The sequence below is a fragment of the Eumetopias jubatus genome, unplaced genomic scaffold (genome assembly GCF_037043125.1).
Source record: "Eumetopias jubatus isolate StellerSeaLion01/CBP00866 unplaced genomic scaffold, mEumJub1_p1.0 scaffold_7, whole genome shotgun sequence".
NCBI classification, from domain to species: Eukaryota; Metazoa; Chordata; class Mammalia; order Carnivora; family Otariidae; genus Eumetopias; species Eumetopias jubatus.
This window is the reverse complement of record NW_028274813.1, coordinates 73,734,871-73,753,519: the sequence shown is the minus strand read 5'-3', so window position 1 is coordinate 73,753,519 and position 18,649 is coordinate 73,734,871. Positions and strand designations below refer to the sequence as shown.

At 44.3% G+C, this 18,649-nt stretch overlaps 1 protein-coding gene across 1 annotated transcript; it reads right to left on the bottom strand.

The window, feature by feature from the left end:
* Positions 1 to 9,302: 9,302 nt before the first annotated feature.
* On the bottom strand, positions 9,303 to 11,182 carry RNASE1 (ribonuclease A family member 1, pancreatic). The gene is made up of 2 exons (XM_028095158.1): positions 11,102 to 11,182; positions 9,303 to 10,011 (listed from the first exon to the last, which is right to left on the bottom strand). The coding sequence occupies exon 2, from the start codon at positions 9,984 to 9,986 to the stop codon at positions 9,531 to 9,533; it is 456 nt and encodes a 151-aa protein (XP_027950959.1). The 5' UTR covers positions 9,987 to 10,011; positions 11,102 to 11,182; the 3' UTR covers positions 9,303 to 9,530.
* Between the last annotated feature and the right edge of the window lie 7,467 nt (positions 11,183 to 18,649).

Below are 18,649 nucleotides of genomic sequence, written 5' to 3'. Positions count from 1 at the left end.
CATGGACAAGTGAATGTATAAAGAAGATGTGATATATATATATATATATATATATATATATATATATATATACAATGGAATATTAGCGATCAGAAAAAGAAATCTTGGCATTTGCAACGATGTGGATGGAACTAGAGGGAATTATGCTAAGTAAAATAAGTCAATCAGAGAAAGACAATTATTATGATTTCACTCATATGTGGAATTTAAGAAACAAAACAGAGGAGCATAGGGGAAAGGGGGGAAAAGAAAACAAGATGACCTCAGAGAGGGAAATAAATCAGGAGAGACTCTTAACCATTGGAAACAAACTGAGGGTTGCTGGAGGAGTTGGGGGTGGGGTGATGGGATAACTAGATGATGGGCATTAAGGAGGGCAGGTGATGTGATGAGCACTTGGTGTTATATACAACTGAACCCTACCTCTGAAACTAATAATACACTATATGTTAATTAATTGAATTTAAATAAAATAAATTTAAATTAAAAGGAATAAAATAAAATTTTGAGTTTTGAGATTTCTTTATGTGTTCTGGATACATATTTAAAAATCAGACATCTGATTTGCAAATATTCTCCTAATTAGTAGCTTGTCTACTCATTCTCCTGACGCTTCTTTTAAAGAACAGTAAGTTCCCAATGGTGTTTATAGCTTTATTGACATAGAGCTGAAACACAATACACTACGTATATGTAAAGAATACAATCTGGTAAGTTTTTACATATGTGTATACTCATGAAACCACCACCATAATCAAGATCATAAAGTTATCCATCCTTCCCCCAAATTTTCTTCATACTACTTTAGAATCCCTCCCTCCCGATTTACTGCCCTCAACCCACCCCAACTTCATAATAAGTTTCGAAATCAAGTGAGGTTAGCCTTTCAACTTCGCTCTTTTTAAAGTTGGTTTGGGTGGGGTTTTTTTGGCTATTCTAGGGGAGCTAGGCTTGCTCAGTGGGTCGAGTATGCAACTCTTGATCTCAGGGTTGTTAGTTTAACCCCTGCCTTAGGTGTAGAGATTACTTAAAAATATTATCTTAAAAAAAGTCTTTTGGCAGTTCTAGGTTGTTTGCATTTCTATATGATTTTAGAATCAGCTTATCCTCCAGGGATTTTGATTCGAATTGAGTTGAATATATAGATCAATTTGGGGAGAATCCACATCTTAATAATACTGAGTCTTTAGACCCATGCACATAGGATGGCTCTCTTCTTTAAATTCTCTTGGCATATTTGTTGATTTTTAGTATTGAGGGGGTTCAGGATGTGTTATCCTAAACTATGGCACTTTGGCAGAATAAAAGTGAGCCTCATCAATCTGTTCCCATTCCTGGGATAAAGAAGAAAAACATAGAGCCTTCCCTTCTGCCCTCACTGACACCAAGCTCCAAGGCTCCAGTCCGGGATATAGGATGGGATGAGCTGTGTCAGGGATCAAGGGATGTCACGGTGGCACACTGAGCACTGATCCAAGAAATAAAAGATGTAATTCAAGAGGACTGGAAGAATTGGTGACGGGGTGTATCAGTTTGCTAAGGCTGCTATAACAACTACCACAGACCAAGTGGCTTAAACAACAGAAATATGGGACGTCTCAGTGGCTCAATCAGTTAAGCATCTACCTTCAGCTCAGTTCATGATCCCAGGGTGCTGGGATCAAGCCCTGCATTGGGATCCTTGCTCAACAGGGATCCTGCTTCTCCCTCTGCTTGTGCTCTTTCTCTCTCTCAAATAAATAAATAAAATCCTAAAAAAAATAAATAAATAAACAACAGAAATGTATTTTCTCACAGTTCTGGAGGCCAGAAGTCCAAAATCATGGCTTTGGCAGGTTTGGTTTCTTCTGAGACTTTCTATGGCTTGAAGAAGGCTGCCCTCCTGCAGTGTCCTTACAGGGTCTTTTCTCTGTGCCTGTGCACCCCTGACACATGTCCATGTGTTCCCACTTCCTCTCTTATAAACACACCAGTCACATTGGATTAGAGTCCACCCTAAGGGACTCATTTTAACTTAATCACTTCTTTAAAAGCCATAGAGTGGACCCGCCATTCCTCAAAGCCCAAGAGAGGAAGGTAGAATTCTGGAAAAGTGAAGCTATATTTCCTGTAAGAAAAAAATAGATTTTCCTCCTACTCCTGAGTGTTTTGATCAGTGAACTTTCCAGAACAGGAAATCAACAGAACCAAGGGAACTATGCACCCAACTATGCCATCCTTTCTAATCTTGTTTTCTCATCCATTTTTTCCTCCAAGTCTCTCCAGACCTACTTCCCTCGTGCCATATCTATAATTCCCTCTACCTCACTTTTTTTAAAAGATTTATTTATTTTAGAGAGAGAGAAAGAGCACGTGCAAGTAGGGGGAGGGGCAGAGGGGGAGAGAGCAAGATTCCCAAGCAGGCTTTGTGCTGAGTACGGAGCCCAACACAGGGCTGGATCCCAGGACCCTGAGATCATGACCTGCACCAAAATCAAGAGTAGGCCGCTTAACCGACTGAGCCACCCAGGCACCCCCCCACCTTCCTTCTTCTAACTTCCTCTGCTTTCACTGCCTACCCTGTCTCAACCTCAAGGCTCCCACTTAATCACTCTCTGGATGAGAGCAGATCCAGCTGGTGCGTCCAGGACTAAGAAGCATATCATAAGTCTCTCCAGTGGTACAAAACTGCCTCTGTGGAGTGGTCAGGGAATCAAAAAGAATGAAATCTTGCCATTTGCATCGACATGGATGGAACTAAAGGGTATTATACGAAATGAAATAAGTCAGAGAAAGAAATACCATATGATTTCACTCATATGTGGAATTTAAGGAACAAAACAGATGAACATAGGGGAAGGGAAGGAAATAAGATAAAAATAGAGAGGGAGGCAACCATAAGAGACTGAAATATAGGGAAAAAACTGAGGATTGATGGAAGGAGGTGGGGGGGAGATGGGGTAACTGGGTGATGGGCATTAAGGAGGGCACTTGTTGTAATGAGCACTGGATGTTATATGCAACTGACAATCACTAAATTCTATCCCTGAAACTAATAATACACTATAGTTAACTAAATCGAATTTACAGAAATTTTTTAAAAAGTGGGCAAGGGAAGGAATATTTAGGGTTTGAAAGTTTGAAAGAAAGGGAGTTGCATGGGTTTTTTTGGATGTTCAATCACCAAAAAATTATCTTTTCTGCCTAGAATTGCTTTACACCTTTGTCAAAAAACTTTTGATCGGGGACTCCTGGGTGGCTCAGTCAGTTAAGTGTCTGCCTTCAGCTCAGGTGATGATCCCCAGGACCTGGAATCGAGTCCCACATCGGGCTCCTTGCTCAGCAGGGAGCCTGCTTCTCCCTCTACCTGCCACTCCCCCTGGTGGTGCTGGCTTGCTCTCTCTCCGACAAATAAATAAATATTTGTGTGAGCCTATTTCTGGGTTCCCAATGTTTTTCTATTGATCTGTGTGTCTATTCTTCCACCAATTCACACAAAAATATGTACACAGATGTTTAAAGTAGCTGTCTTCATAATCACCCAAAATGGAAACAACTCAAGTGTCCTTCAATGGGTGAATGGACAGACAAGCTATGGAACATCATGCAATAAAAAGGAATAAACTATGGATCACACAACAACTTGGATGACTTTCAAAGGCATTACATTGAGTAAAGAAGCCAGTCTTGGAAAGTTTCATACTGTGCAATTCTATTTGTACGATAGTTTGAAAAGACAGAACAATAGTGACAGAGAATAAATCAGTGGTTCCCAGGTGTTGGGGGGTGGGTAGTGTATGACTATAAAAGATTAGCACAAGGGGAAATGGGAGTGATAGAACTGTTGTGTGTCCTGGTTGTGATAATGGTTGTACAATTCTGTCAGTGAGCCTCTTGCTCAAGTAGGGAATCCAACAGTCATTTCTTATTGCACTTTCTTGAGGCATTGACGATGACCAGAACATTTCAACTTCCAGACCAGAAAAGCCCTGAAAGCAACAGAATGCCTGGAAAACCATCCCACACATCCCCTTCCCTGCTCCAGATCATGGGCTGAACACATCCCCACCCCACCTGTGATCCTTGTCTGCTCTCTTGCAGGTACCGCCCCCCCTCCTCCCGAACTTCTAGAGAACTCTAGGTGTCCATCTTGCAGGAAGAGAGATCAGTTGTTAAGGCTTGAGCCTGCCACCTCCCCCAGCTGCCGGCACTGGAAACAAATCTCTCCCTTTCTCTTTTCCAAACTCTTATCTCTTGTCTTATTAGCTTCTCTTGTGACAAGTTTATTTGAGTTTGTTTGGCAACACTGTGGGCAGATCCAGCCAGGAGCTATGCTATAGATTTGTCCAGCCCCCTCGGGTTCCTGGGATGGAACAGTTGACCCCTACAGGCCAAGGCTCCCTGTTCATTTCCCGAGGTAACGGCTGTGATAAATCATCTGGGAACAATTCTTTTTTTTAATTTATTATTTATTTTTTTATTAACATATAATGTATTATTTGTTTCAGGGGTACAGGTCTGTGATTCATCAGTCTTACACAATTCACATTGCTCACCATAGCACATGCCCCCCCAATGTCCATCACCCAGCCACCCATCCCTCCCACACCCCTCCACTCCAGCAACCCTCAGTTTGTTTCCCAAGATTAAGAGTCTCTTATGGTTTGTCTCCCTCTCTGGTTTCATCTTGTTTCATTTTTCCCTCCCTTCCCCCATGATCCCCTGCCTTGTTTCTCAAATTCCTCATATCAGTGAGATCATATGATACTTGTCTTTCTCTGATTGACTGATTTCACTTATCATAATACCCTCTAGTTCCATCCATGTCATTGCAAATGGCAAGATTTCATTTTTGATAGCTGCATAATATTCCATTGTATATATATACCACATCTTCTTTATCCATTCATCTGTTGATGGACCTCTAGGCTCTTTCCAGAATTTGGCTATATCCGGTAACAATTCTATATGTGTGTTAAAATTCAGAGAATTGTAGATCAAAAAGATATATTTTCCTATTCCGATCATTTTTAAAAATTAAAAAAAAAGAATTAAAATTTGCAGGCAAAGCATACAAGCACACACTCAAGGAATCCACAGACTTGGTTTTCTTCATTCCATTCTTGTTTTCATGCCTCAGTTTCTCCAACTTTAAGATGAAGGTCTTGGAGCCAGATCACAAATGGCCCTCCTTGCCCTGACACTCCTTAATTTCACAGGTCTATATACATGATCACATGTGTATCTAGCCATATGCACATACAGATTTTGTCTCTATGTTACAACATACAACATTATCAGACAGCCCTCCCCTTAAATAATTGTTCAGTGGTGTTTATGGGAGGGAAGGAGGAGTTTGAGGGAGGTGGGGAAGAGAGGCTGCCAAACATGCTGGCCTGAAGCAGGACCCAACTCTCAACCTCTATTTTTTTTTTAAAGGTTTTATTTTTAAGTAATCTCTACACCCAACGTGGCGCTTGAACTTACAACTCCCAAGATCAAGAGTCTCATGCTCTATGGACTGAGGCAGCCAAGCGCCCCCCAACCTCTATTAAGCATGTTTCTAATGACACTCAGAAAATTCCAGGTCCCACTCTTGCGTTCTCTTGTTTGCTGCCCTAATCTGCCTCGGCATTCATCTCTCCCCTCTGTGGCATCGGAGCCAAACGAAAATCTCCATGGGCTGTCAGGGTCCAGGAAGCCTAACATGCCCTGGCAGAAGCGAGCTGCAGCTTTGACTCTCAGAGGCTGTCTGAAGTTGCCTGAGAAGAGAATCTTCCCTAGAAGGGTGCTCCAAGTTGTCTGGATGACCCAGGGCTCGGAGGGAAGAAGTCTGAACTAAACCAGATCTCAATGAGGTGACTATTCTAGAGATGCCTACTCACGTGTAGCCAAAAACCACATGCCCCTGGCCAGCACCGCTAGAAAGAGAACGGATGCTCCTCTACATAGTTGTCAGTGTAAGGGGACTTGGAAATTACCAAACCCATCCCTCTCATTTTACAGATTAAGAAACTGTGCTCCAGAGAGGGCTGTGACTTGCCTTGGGGCACAGGGAGCTGGTAATGGAGCTGGGGTTCAATCAGTGCCCTGGCCCCATTATCCACCCAGCTGCAGACTCACGGAGGGTGGAAAAGGAAGGAAAATGATCCCGGGTGTAGGTCCTGCCCAGACTTGTCTCTAGAAGAAACTAGAAAATGGCAGATAGCAGTGATGACCTTTAAAGTACAGTCACCCTACTCTTTAGTAGAACATGCCCAGTGATACTCTGTGCCTTCAGATGAACAACTCCTTCTTTATTGTTAATTAAGAAGACAGTAAGAGAGTGAGAAGGTAGATAAGCTTGGAGGGAGAAGGCCGAGAAGACCTCTTCCTACCCACACTTAGGTAAGCCCTGAAGCAACTCAACGTATCCGTGGATTTGCAGAGGTATTATGCGACTTGTCCCCTAGGAAGTGACTCCCGGCAATGTTTTGAGATGCTTCCAAGTGTGCCCCTGTCTCATCCTCAGGAGGTAGGTTTTCATTCTGTGCCTTCTGTGTAGGACCCTCCATCATGAACCATGAATCATGCAGGTGGAGGGCCGTCCCACATTTATGATCGAGTCCCAAAAGCAATAGGGAAGTGTTTTCCATGATGGCGGATAGATTCAGCACCCTCTTAGTGTTCCCACTTGCTCTGTGAGGGCTGAATCAGTCTAAGAAGGCAAGAGTGGGGATTGGGAGCGGCCTTTCCTTTCAGTTAGAGAGAAAGCTCGAAGTGCAAACGCTGATGAGGTAGCACTTGGAAAGAAAGAACTGGGGTGATTCTCAGGTACTCTATTCAGTGAAGGACTCCTTTAGGTGTGGAGGACAAATCTGTTTTGACGTGGGGTAGTACTGGGCCGGGGGTGCTATCGGCTTCAAGATTGAAGGAAGAATTTACCCCTGAGAGAGGCAGGAGAGGATCAACAAGGCAGAAGACACTATGATTTTGAGGGGACACTTGCAGCTGTAGGAGTAAGGAGAAGCTGGGACATGGAGATGGGCTTACCTGTCCACTGAGAATGCAGAATTCCTGAAGCCTGTTTGTTTTGAAGAATTTTCTGGAAATTAGCATTATCCTCCTTAAAAGAATCACTGGATATGGCCATTTCTGCCTTCAAGCAGATATTCACCTTAATATGTTAGCACCTCAAATTTAAAATTAATCTGCCCGGATTAGTTTCCTCAAAGGGGTTAGTAGTCCTTTCTTTGTGGGGTAGAAATAGTCTCCCCCTGAACAGACACCTCCAATTTGTTGCCAGATTATTTGAGGTGTTTCTCTCCTTGATTGCGCCTGACCCTCTCCAGGACAGGACTCTACCTTTCCTCTCTTGGTGTCCTCCTATTCAGAGCACTTTCCCTCCCCACCTGCTCCCTGGCTGTGCTGGTCTGGACCATTGTCACCACCTATCGCTTTCTTCCCCAGATGGAAGCCCCCAGCAGTCCCAGGCCCAGAATGTGCAGGGAGTCAGAGGCCAGAGCTGGTGAATGTGCAGATATAAGGGCAGCAAAACCCAAGTGAGTGTTCTTAAAACCTCCAGGAAAGTGTTCTCTTAGCACCAGCAGGAGGGAAATGAGGAGCTTTGGATTTGGGAATAAGGGTGAGATGAACTTAAGACAAATTCTGGCTCAAGGAACCTATCGAGAAACTCCAAGTTTCCTTCTCCATCCTCACTACTAGTAAGGAGTGAGACGCCTTCCCATCACCACAGAAATGCAGGGATGTCTGGCCCCTGTCACCCACAGCATTTCCCCCTCTACAGAAGCAAAAGGTTCACTTTACTTAAGAGAAAGTCTTAAGTCTCTTCCAACATTTATGAATGTCGTACATAAGGACAATGACAGAACTGGTCAGACTGGTTGGAAGTAGGGACTTTCTCTAGTTCTAGGAGCCAGATGCAACTGTAAACAGGGAGTCAAAAGAGATGATAAAGTGGTGACAGAAGCTGAGTCTAAGCATTTTCAAGGGCTGTATAGAAGTGGTGCCAGACACAGAGCGCTCACAGACCCAGGGCCCTGGAAACCCGAGATAGAGCCACCAGCGAGCTCAGGGAGAGAGCCATAGCTCTATCCACAGCACTTAGGGGTGTTTTGTTTGTCTGTTAATTGGTTGTTTTTTTTTTTTAAAGTAGGCTCCATGCCTCCAGTGGAGCCTAACTAGGGGCTGGTACTCAGGACCCTAAGATGCTGAGATGGAGACCTAAGCTGAAATCAAGAGTAGGCCCCTTAACCAACTGAGCAACCCAGGTGCCCTCCTTCACCGCACTTAGGAAAAGGGAGACTGCAGGATTTTCTTCCTGAGTCCACTCTGGTAGCAGAAAGAACAGGACTGGAAGCCAGGAGACCTGGGGTCCAGTCCCAGCTGTGCCACTAACGAGCAGCGGCCATGAGCAAGTCATTTACCGTTTCTGAGTTTAAGGCTGTTCCTCTGTAAAAATGGGAATTACATTAGGTCAGGGATGGCAAGTGGCACACACACCTTTACCTCCATCCTGCCTTCAATAGAGGCTACTGTTCAACCACATCATTTATTAGAATTTTTTTCTACAGCATTCTAAGACCCTTCCCATTAAAGTGGATACACAAGCCAAAATCTACTTATTCTCCTTCAATTTAATAATTTCTACAGTCCCCTCTAGCTCCTAAATTGAAGGTTCTGACTTTCCAACTGAGAGATGGCCATTTTTCTGATCTGGTAATAGCTCACTCAATAAAAGGAAAATGAAAATTTAGGATCATAGTTTCATCCACTCCTCCTCCCCAGCCAGGGGCTGAGCAGGGTCTTCTTGAGGTTACCCTGTCCTTCCTTCTGTGCCAGAGATTTTGGTATTTGAGCTTTGCCCTTTATCAGCTCACCCAGCAGAATAGTCCCAAACTGGAGCTCCCTTTTATCTCAAATAACCCATACTTTTTTTCTTAAAGATTTTATTTATTTGACAGAGAGAGAGGGAACACAAGCAAGGGAGTGGCAGAGGGAGAAGCAGTCTTCCCACTGCGCAGGGAGCCCAATCCAGGGCTCGATCTCAGGACCCTGAGTTCATGACCTGAGCCGAAGGCAGACGCTTAACGACTGAGCCACCCAGGCGCCCCTCAAATAGCCCGTACTTAACAGCTTAACATTTGGCAGCATGGAATCTCCAAGGAAAGGAATGATCTCAGGTGACTGAAAACCAAGAGTCAGAAGCAGAGGCATGTAATGATTCTATTCCATGCTTACCCAAGCTAACCAGATTTACAGTTCTCACTCCCAGCAGGAAAGCAATCACACAGACAGTATCAGGAGAGCAAGAGCTTCAGAAATCCAGGTGGTTGCAACTGTGTTTTATTGAAAGAAGCAGTGAAGTGGTTCACAAGGGGCCCACCTCACCCCCCAAACCACGCAGGGGCAAGCCCTGGGCAGGGAAGCATGTGTTTTGGATAGGAGCTCTGACTGGAGTTCTTTCCCTCAGAACAAGGAAGGGAGAGGAGAGAAGCAGGTGCTACCATAGGGAGGTGGGGCATCTCGCTGCTCTGGCCTCAGGTGGAGACCTACACAGAAGCGTCAAAGTGGACTGGCACATACGGGTCCCCTTCACAGGCCACGATGATGGATTTCTCTTCCTGCGTGGTCTGATATTTGCAATTGGGGTATTTGGAGCCATTCCTCAGGCGGCAGTTGGTGATGTGCATCCTGGAGCTGCTTTGGTGGCAGTTGGGCTGCCCGTTCTTGCAGACGACATTTCCCTGGAGGCAGACGGCCTGGACATCTGGCAGAGGCTCGTGGACAAAGGTGTTCACCGGCTTGCACCATCCATCTGTCATATTCCGGTACTTCATCATTTGGTTGCAGTAGCTGGAGTTGATGGCAGAGGTGTCCGAGTCCATGTGCTGCCGCTGGAACTTCTTGGCCCTTGATTCCTTGCCCAGAGAAGGCTGGACACGGCCTAGCACCAGCAGCACCAGGACCAGTAGTGGGAACAGGCTGAAGAACTTCTCCTGAGCCATGGTGGTCTCACTCCTCTGGAAGAGCCTAGCCGGGAAAGGGAGAGAAGAGAAAAAGCATTGCCTTAGAAAAAACCCCAGCTCCTACGTGTGGTCTCCCTGGCTCACAGTCTCCCTTTGAGTCAGCCAGAAATATATCCCTCCTCCTGTGCAATTTTCCAAGTAATGAGATACTCACATACACTCTTCTCCAAGAGCATTTAGCTCCTGCTAGCTAGAGAGAGGTGATCTTTGCCTCTGGGTGGTGACCTTGACAGTGAACTAAAAACTTGCAGTCCTGTGTCTGAATACTAGAGATTTTTTAAATTTAAAATACATTTGAGGGCGCCTGGGTGGCTCAGTTGGTTAAGCGACTGCCTTCGGCTCAGGTCATGATCCTGGAGTCCCAGGATCAAGTCCCGCATCGGGCTCCCTGCTCAGCAGGGATTCTGCTTCTCCCTCTGACCCTCCCCCCTCTCATGTACTCTCTCTCTCATTCTCACTCTCTCAAAATAAATAATAAATAAATCTTAAAAAAAATACATTTGAGGGGGTGCCTGGGTGGCTCAGTCTGTCAAGTGTCTGGCTTGGACTCAGGTCATGATCCCAGGGTCCTGGGATAGAGCCCCGCATGGGCTCCCTGCATCAGGGTCCCTGCTCAGCGGGGAGCCTGCTTCTCCCTCTCCCACTGCTGCTCCCCCTGCTTGTGCTCTCTCTCGCTCTCTGTCAAATGAATAAACAAATTCTTTAAAACAATAAATAAATAAAATACATTTGAAAAATAAATACATTTATACCCAGTGCTCAAGCGGCTCATTAGAAAATCCTTTTGAATAAACCATGAGCTGAACTGCATCCCTGAAATACCACCATGACCTCCAGGATCATGACAGACAGAGGCCTGTTGTCCTCCAACACAAGAGAAACAGCCCAGTGCCTAACACTAGCATCATAAAGGGATGCCATTGTATTCCCAAGAGAGATGCTTCCCTCCCCCAGCACCACTGGTTCCCTGCAGCCCACATGCTCCATCCCCATATTGGCCCAGCCCCAGCTTTCTCAGGTGCTAACCTCACCCACTCTGGTTCCCCCCAGTCCAATGCATACGAGGCTGAAGAGGTGTCTCTTCAGCCACTGACCTGGGTCTCTAGCTTGGTCTCTAGGACAGAGCAGAAGGCCAGTTCCCGTGATCCCTGGATCCCTGGGGAGGGAATCTTATACAGATTACAAAGGGGCTTGGCTTCCAAGAACAGATAGGTGGGAGGAGTCACTTCAGAGGGAACCAAGGACCTTGTGAGGAAGGGACATTGTAGAGAATCATCCATGCCACTCTTTTCAGGACTGCTGGGAAGGGTAAGTTTTGGCCTATAGGAACCGTACCAGGTGAATCTCATCCGTCTGGTGGTTCACAAGGAGCAGCAGAGAAAGCCACTATAGTGCTGATGCCTGAAGCCCAGCAAAGCCCTCATCATCTCAAGGGGCCATTTTCACCAAATATGCTTGGAGGTTTGCAAAGGACACATAAACGTGTGATCACCAGAGCAGCAGGGAAAGGGAGGTCTTCTCTCTCTCCCCAGGAGTCTTGGTGTGACTGGAATTCCAACAGCACCTCTTCTGTGGGGAGGGGGGGTGAGGCCTGGAAGGCAGCGCAGATCTGGGGTCCGGTGGGGCAGTACCCAGGCAGGGAGGAGGAGGAGACCTGCGACCTCGCCCAGTGCTGACCACTTCAGCTGTCCTGGGTCTGGAAGGTGAGTGTGTAGCAGTTCTTGGCCACAGCAACTGCTCCTGGAAGGTGAGAGTTGAAGAGAGGAACTAAAGCCAAATCAAACCCCCAAGGGATGTCAGGATGGCTCAGTCACTAGAGCATGGGACTCTTGATCTCACGGTTGCAGGTTTGAGCCCCATGTTGGGATTGAAACCTACTTAAAAACAAAACAAAACAAAAACACCCAAATCCCTTTTGGAGAAAAAATGGAGAACACGAGATTTCTTAGTGGCAGAATTCCCTCTGTTTACTGAGAAACAGAGGCAAAACTGAAAAAGAACAAAAGCCTTTACTGGGGAGTCTCGGGATTGCATTTTTTTTTTTTTTTTTTTTGGAGCACAGATTCCAGAATGCCCAGAAAAGTGTCTTCCTACACAGGAAAAGCAGGGTGTTTGGGAAAAAGATGGACAGGGGGGTAAGTACCTGACCCAAATCTGGGAGGAGAAGGCACTGACAGATTGAGGCCTGCTGATGTACACTTGCATTGACTAATGTATTGGTGTTATTATACCACACGATTCCTGATCTGCATGAATTAATTATCTGTCATCAGAGGCCACACTGGCAGTTTTATGACCCAGATGCCAGGTGTTCCGTTGACTTTATATGCAACAGCTTGTAAAACAATTACTGTGCCTGGCCCAGTTCAAAGGTCTTTTTGCCCAGTTCAAAAGTTCATTAGAAGGGGAAATGGAACTTCAAGTGGAGTCTGTCATGTCCAGAAATTTTATACAATTTTACACCTCCTACAAAGAGACCTGTCTTTGCTGGGTGACAATTTCAATTCCTCTGGAGTGAGAATAATCACAATTTCCTCCATGCTCTGGATTTAGATGGTCTCAGTCCAAATTTTGATCTAGCATCTGAAGAGCTGGGCAAGTTATAGAACTGAATTTCTTTCCGTGTTCCTCAGTTTCCTCATCCCTGAAATGAGAGTGATGATATGTACGTCTTAGATTTATTATGAGGACAAAATAAGGTAAGATGTGCAGAGGGCTTGGAGAGGTCCTTGGAAAGTATGATAAATAAATAGAGATAAAACTATCTCTAGTGATGGCTCACATAGGGTAGTGCTGAGATCCTCCATGAAGAATCTGTTTCACTGACACTGAGCCATCTCTGACTTCCTAAAAAAGTAGGGGTGAAGTAAAGGACTTCCCAGGCTTTTGTTTTGCAAAAAACCTGAACTGAAAAAGTAGGCAGTTTTGAAACCCTGAGGAGGGGAAGAAAGGGGAAGAGGAGAGAAGAGAGGGACCTTAGTGGAAAGAACAGAATTCTTTAAAAGGAAGTGTTTTTATTATGTTGTCACATGATATCCAAGAAATCTTTAGTCAAGTCAGCATGATTTGCTAACGCATATGAATTGCAAAGTGCAAGTGGGACTGAGGAAGATGTGGTTCGGTGTGAGCTTTTACTTTCATGTTCCTATAATTTGTCCAACACCCTACCCTCCATCCAGGTTTGGTCTGTCTCTTAGTCCTTACATAGCACTCATATCATCTGGAGTGGCGTTGGGAGGAGAACTTTTCGTAACCACTTAGATTCATGTCAGAGAGCCTGCAAAGTCACTGACCAAAAGAAGACAGATTAACAAGAAAATATACAATGTTTATTCATATGCCTGTGTTGGAGCAAAAAAGAAGTGGCTCCCTGAACAGCAAGGGATAAGGGTTTCCATATTAACTTCACAGGGGAAGGAAGGGAGGGAAAGGGTCTCTGTAGGAAATAAATGGGGTCTTGTTTTTGTGTTTTTGGGAGAGATAAACAAGCTTTTAGGGAACAAGTATGAAGTAAGACAGTTTGTGATAATGTTTGTTTATGCAGGTGTGAGTGGTCTGTCTTCTTCCAGGCTATAAAACTCCCCCAGTGGGGATTTAGGGCAGCTTCACTCTCAGAAGAATCTGCCTTTATTCAGGTAAGAGAAATCTCTGAGGGATGCCTGGGTGACTCAGTGGTTTTGGCATCCAGCTCTTGATTTCAGCTCAGGTCATGATCTCAGGGTCTTGGGATCCAGCCCAGCATCAGGCTCCTCGCTTAGCGGGGAGTCTGCTTAAGATTCTCTGTCTCCCTCCCTCTGCCCCTCCCCCTCACCTCTCAAAAATAAAATAACATAAAATAGCCACTTAGAGCTGAGCCGGTGAAAAGTTAGTGACCTCCACACCAACCACCTTTTAAGGGATAGGTACTTGTTACCTTGCTCTCTATCTCCTGCCTGCTCCTGACCAGGGACAGAGGACTGCCCCTTCCCCTGGTTCATTGTGCCATTGACCCATCCTCTCCCAGCAACTCTCCATTTCCCCATTTCTGGGAATGTAAGTAAAAAATCTTCTGACTTTGCTTCTATGTACATGTCCTGAAACTGCACCCTGGGCTTTTCATTCCTCCAGAGTGGCAGCTGGAATGTTGAGGGAGTAACCTGGTCATGTGGATGGCTTGTGTCTCCCCCTCAGCAGGTCATAATCTTAATTGAATACACTAGCTCTGATTTCTCAACACACCGACCTAGAATTATTTATCCTGTCACTTAAAAATGAAGGTAAAATAAAGCATTTGCAGACAAAACAATAAAATAAAACAAAACCTACTGGAGTTTACAACTAGCAGTCCTTCATTAAAAAAATTTCTAAGCATGCATTTCAGGTGAGAGAGAAAAGCTGAAGTCTGAAATTCAGGAAGGAATTTTTAAAAAGGTGATGATAAATATGTGAGCAAATAAAAAATGTTTTGAGTCTATAAAGCAATAATGTCTTATTGAATTAAGAAGATAAAATTAAACTATACATCAGGAACATAATTTGGAAGTGATGTGAATTGCCAAGTGTTCAAGAGATGACTAAAAGGTATTGATTAAACTTTTCTATGTTTACTATGCATTTGAGAATTTCTAGGGTAAACAATGAAAAGAATGGAAACAAAGGGTATGGATTCCAAACTAGCAGAGAGAATAAGTAGACTGTGGATCAGGTAGGATAGTCTAGGTTGTGCTGCAGTAACAAACAAACTCAAAATTTCAGTAGTTTAAAGTTTCTTTCTCATTTCTCCTACATTTCTATCCTGGTCCAGCCAAGGGGCTCTGCCCACTGTAGTCACTTGGGAAAACAGGCTGACACAGACTTCATCTTCACACACACTGTCATAATCACAGAAGCAGAGGAAAAACAACAGGGCACTGGGATGCCCAGGTGGCTCAGTCAGTTAAGCATCCCACTCTTGATTTTGGCTCAGGTCATGATCTCTGGTTGTGAGTTCAAACCCTGAATGGGGCTCTGGGAATGTCTGCATCATCTCTGTTGTCCTCTATGTCATGGAGACAGTTACCCAGTGTAGAATGAGTCTGTGACCCATTACTGAGAGACCTCATTTCCTATACATTAAATCACAGTTGCAGCATTTATCTTCATTATACATATTAAAATGTGATGCCAATCTCTCAAAATTTTTCTCAAGTAGTTTGATACACATCACAGCTGTCATTTCTTTATGCACATACAATGTGATACTCATTTCCATAAACTGCTCTTGAGAATTTGAATAGAGCCAGTAGAGTGAAGAGACCATATGTATTAGTTGCAGCTTCAAGATCCGTATGCTATGTTCAGGAAAATTTTTTCACCTCTCTGGACCTCAATTTCATCATCTATAAAACGCACAGGCTGGATGATTGGCAAAGCACTAATAAAAGAGAATTTTAAATGCATAGGTACTGGAGTGTATTTGGACGGGGCTGTGGAATCAGTTCACCTTTTTAATTATTCCTGCAACACTGACTGGCATTTTTCTGGAGGAATACAAATGAATACACAAAAGTCCTGCATTATGATTTTAAAGATCAGTAGTATATCAACTTCTGTAATTTGTTTCCTTATCTGTAAGTTAGGAATAATTAAATCCCTTACTCTAAGATGCTATAGATTGAATGCTTGTTTCCCCACCCCCACCCCCAATTTGTATATTAAAACCTAATTCTCAATGGGATGGTATTTGGGGGTGAGGCCTTTGAGAGGTGATTAGGTCATGAGGGTGGAGCACTCGTGAATGGGATTAGTGCCCTTACAAGAGAGACCACAGAGAGCTCCCTTAGCCCTCTGTCATGTGAGGTAATAGTGAGAAATTGGTTCGTAGCTTTGAAACCATATGTTGGGCGCCTGGGTGGCTCAGTTGGTTAAGCAACTGCCTTTGGCTCAGGTCATGATCCTGGACTCCCAGGATCGAGTCCCGCATCGGGCTCCCTCCTCAGCAGGGAGTCTGCTTCTTCCTCTGACCCTCTTCCCTCTCGTGCTCTCTCTCTATCTCATTCTCTCTCTCAAATAAATAAAATCTTAAAAAAAAAAAAAAAGAAACCATATGTTTGCCCAGGACCATCACTATTTATGCCCGCTCTCTTGGCATAATAAATAATAATTTCACTCTCAAAAGTGTCCCAATTCAGACAGTAAATTATATGGTTACCCCATTCAAAGCACATACTGAGCCCTCATAGAATTGTAATATTATTATTATTACCACTGTTGATATTGTTTCTTCCAGAGTCAAAAGTTCAGTTTTAATTTTAATTCTGATTTAGTAGAAGTGACAGTGATTGAAGTTTCTGATTGGGAGGGAGAGAGAGATGGACGATCTCTAAATTCTATATTTTTTTAAAAGATTTTATTTATTTATTTGCCATAGAGAGACAGAGTGAGCCCAAACAGGGGGAGTAGCAAGGAGAGGGAGAAGTAGTCTCCTCGTTAAGCAAGGAGACCAAAGCAAGACTCAATCCCAGGACCCTGGGATCATTGACCTGAGCGGAAGGCAGGTGCTTAACAACTGAGCCACCCAGGCACCCTAACTTCTATCTTTGTAGAGAATTGGAGAGCAGCAAAAAGGGAATGGGTGTATCAGGAAAATCCAGGCAGATCTGAGCTTGGGCATCATTGTAGACACACTGAGATTTACGTTGGGGTAACCTGCATAAGTCACTGACACATTCAAAGCAGTGCTTCCAAGAGAGCCTTGGGATAACCATGTACAACTGAGCATAACTCCACAGGGGTGATCGTGGAAGCCGTGAGTCTCCCAGGGGAAAAATGGGACAGACAAGCTTGTAAATAGGAAGCAAAGGGAGTGAATGAAGGCTGGAGGAAGAGGTGTCTAAACAATGCAGCTCATCTTGCACCTAAAGGTTGCCTTTGGCTACTACCTTTTGTGTGGTAGACAGTAGAGTCGCCAGAAAGAGGAAGGGAGCAGATCCAGAGCAGGAGGTGTCTTATCTGCAGTCCCCTGTCTTGCCCTACCTCCGAACTCCCTCTCAAGAGCTCTTGATTCCTGTTAGGCTCCTGGAGGAAGTTGCCTCAAGACAGCTTCAAATCTCCCAGATACATCCGCCTCAGAAAGACAAAGCATTGCATATAGCATTTCAGAACTGGAACTTGGTCAGCCGGCTCAGATGACTGGAGTTACAGCTGAAGAATGAAATCATTATTGACTTAAGTTCTCAGTGAACAGTGTAGTTTTTGTTTAACAATTCTGAGTGCTTGCTGATTGTTCAAGTTTCAGAAAATACTCTCTTGCAGTGAAAAGTATTTAGACTGGGTGTGGGGAGTAAGGCAGGGAGGTCTGGGGTTTGTCCTAAACTTTCAATGACCTTCCAGCCCCTTGAGTGGGTGCTCCTTGTAATCAGTTCATCATGGCCAATGACTAGTATAAGGAAAGAAAAGAGGACTCTCTCTGGGATGGCCAAATATATATGCCTGCTTATCTGCATGTTATCTTCTCAGTCTTAAAAACACTTTCTGCTCCTGGCTCTACACCCACTTAACTTCGTTTATGACTTTGTGGAACACCATGTAATGAAAAAAAGCATGGGCCTGAACTGGAGCCCCAGTGCCACAGTATAACCTAAGGCTAACAACATGGTGTTGGTTATGCATTGCTGTATAGCACACTTATTAAACAACAATACTTTTATTATCTCTGATTTTATGGTTTAGGTGTAAAACATTAGTCTTCAGCAGGGTAGAGTAGAGATAAGAGAAAAACTGCAAACACATCCTAAACCTTTTGAGTAGTCTTGTTTATTATAGTGGTATGGGCAAAGCAATTCTCAGACTGTTAGATGATTACAAGAGTGAGCAAATGAGCACAAAAGTTAATGTTGTGAAGAGCCGGGGTTTACTCTGGACACGTGATCACGGAATGGGTGGAGGAAACAGAGGGGAAGAAGAAACTTTTCCCTCTACCGTCTTAGGTTCAGTGACTGGGGATGTACAAATTTAACTGATAAAAGATAGACTAACAAGAGAAAAAAAATGAGTTACATATATCTATACAACACCAAGAGTGAATCCTAATGGATTCTATGGACTTTGGGTGATGTGTCAATGTAGGTCCATCAGTTGTAACAAAATGTACTGCTCTAGTGTAGGATGTTGATAGTGGGGGAGGCTATGCATGGGGGGTATGGGGAGAGAGGGTATATGAGACCTCTGTGCTTTCTGCTTATTTTTTCTATGAATCTAAAACTGTTCTAAAAAAAAAAGATGTCTATTTAGAAGGAAAAACGAAAAAGAGATGTTGATTTCTTCCAAAACCTCAAAGACCTAAGACACAGAGACTATGGAAATGTTACAGATTAAAGGTGGCTAAAGAGACGTGGCACCTAACTGTGACACCTGACACTGGACTGGAACCCGAACTAGGGGGGAAGCACACAGCTGAGAGAGCATATGTGACGCAGGAACGGCTTCTGCATAACCTCCAAGTCTGTACTTCCAGGGCCTCGGCGTGACAGCCACAAGCCCTGTCCTACACCATCCCTACTGCTCAAATGCACATGACAGGGAGGTGGAGATGAGTGACCTTGGAGATTAAAGCCATTGCTCTACACAGGAGGACCTAGAGTGGGGCAGGTGCAGTTTCAAGATTTGCCATAAGCAGAAAGACA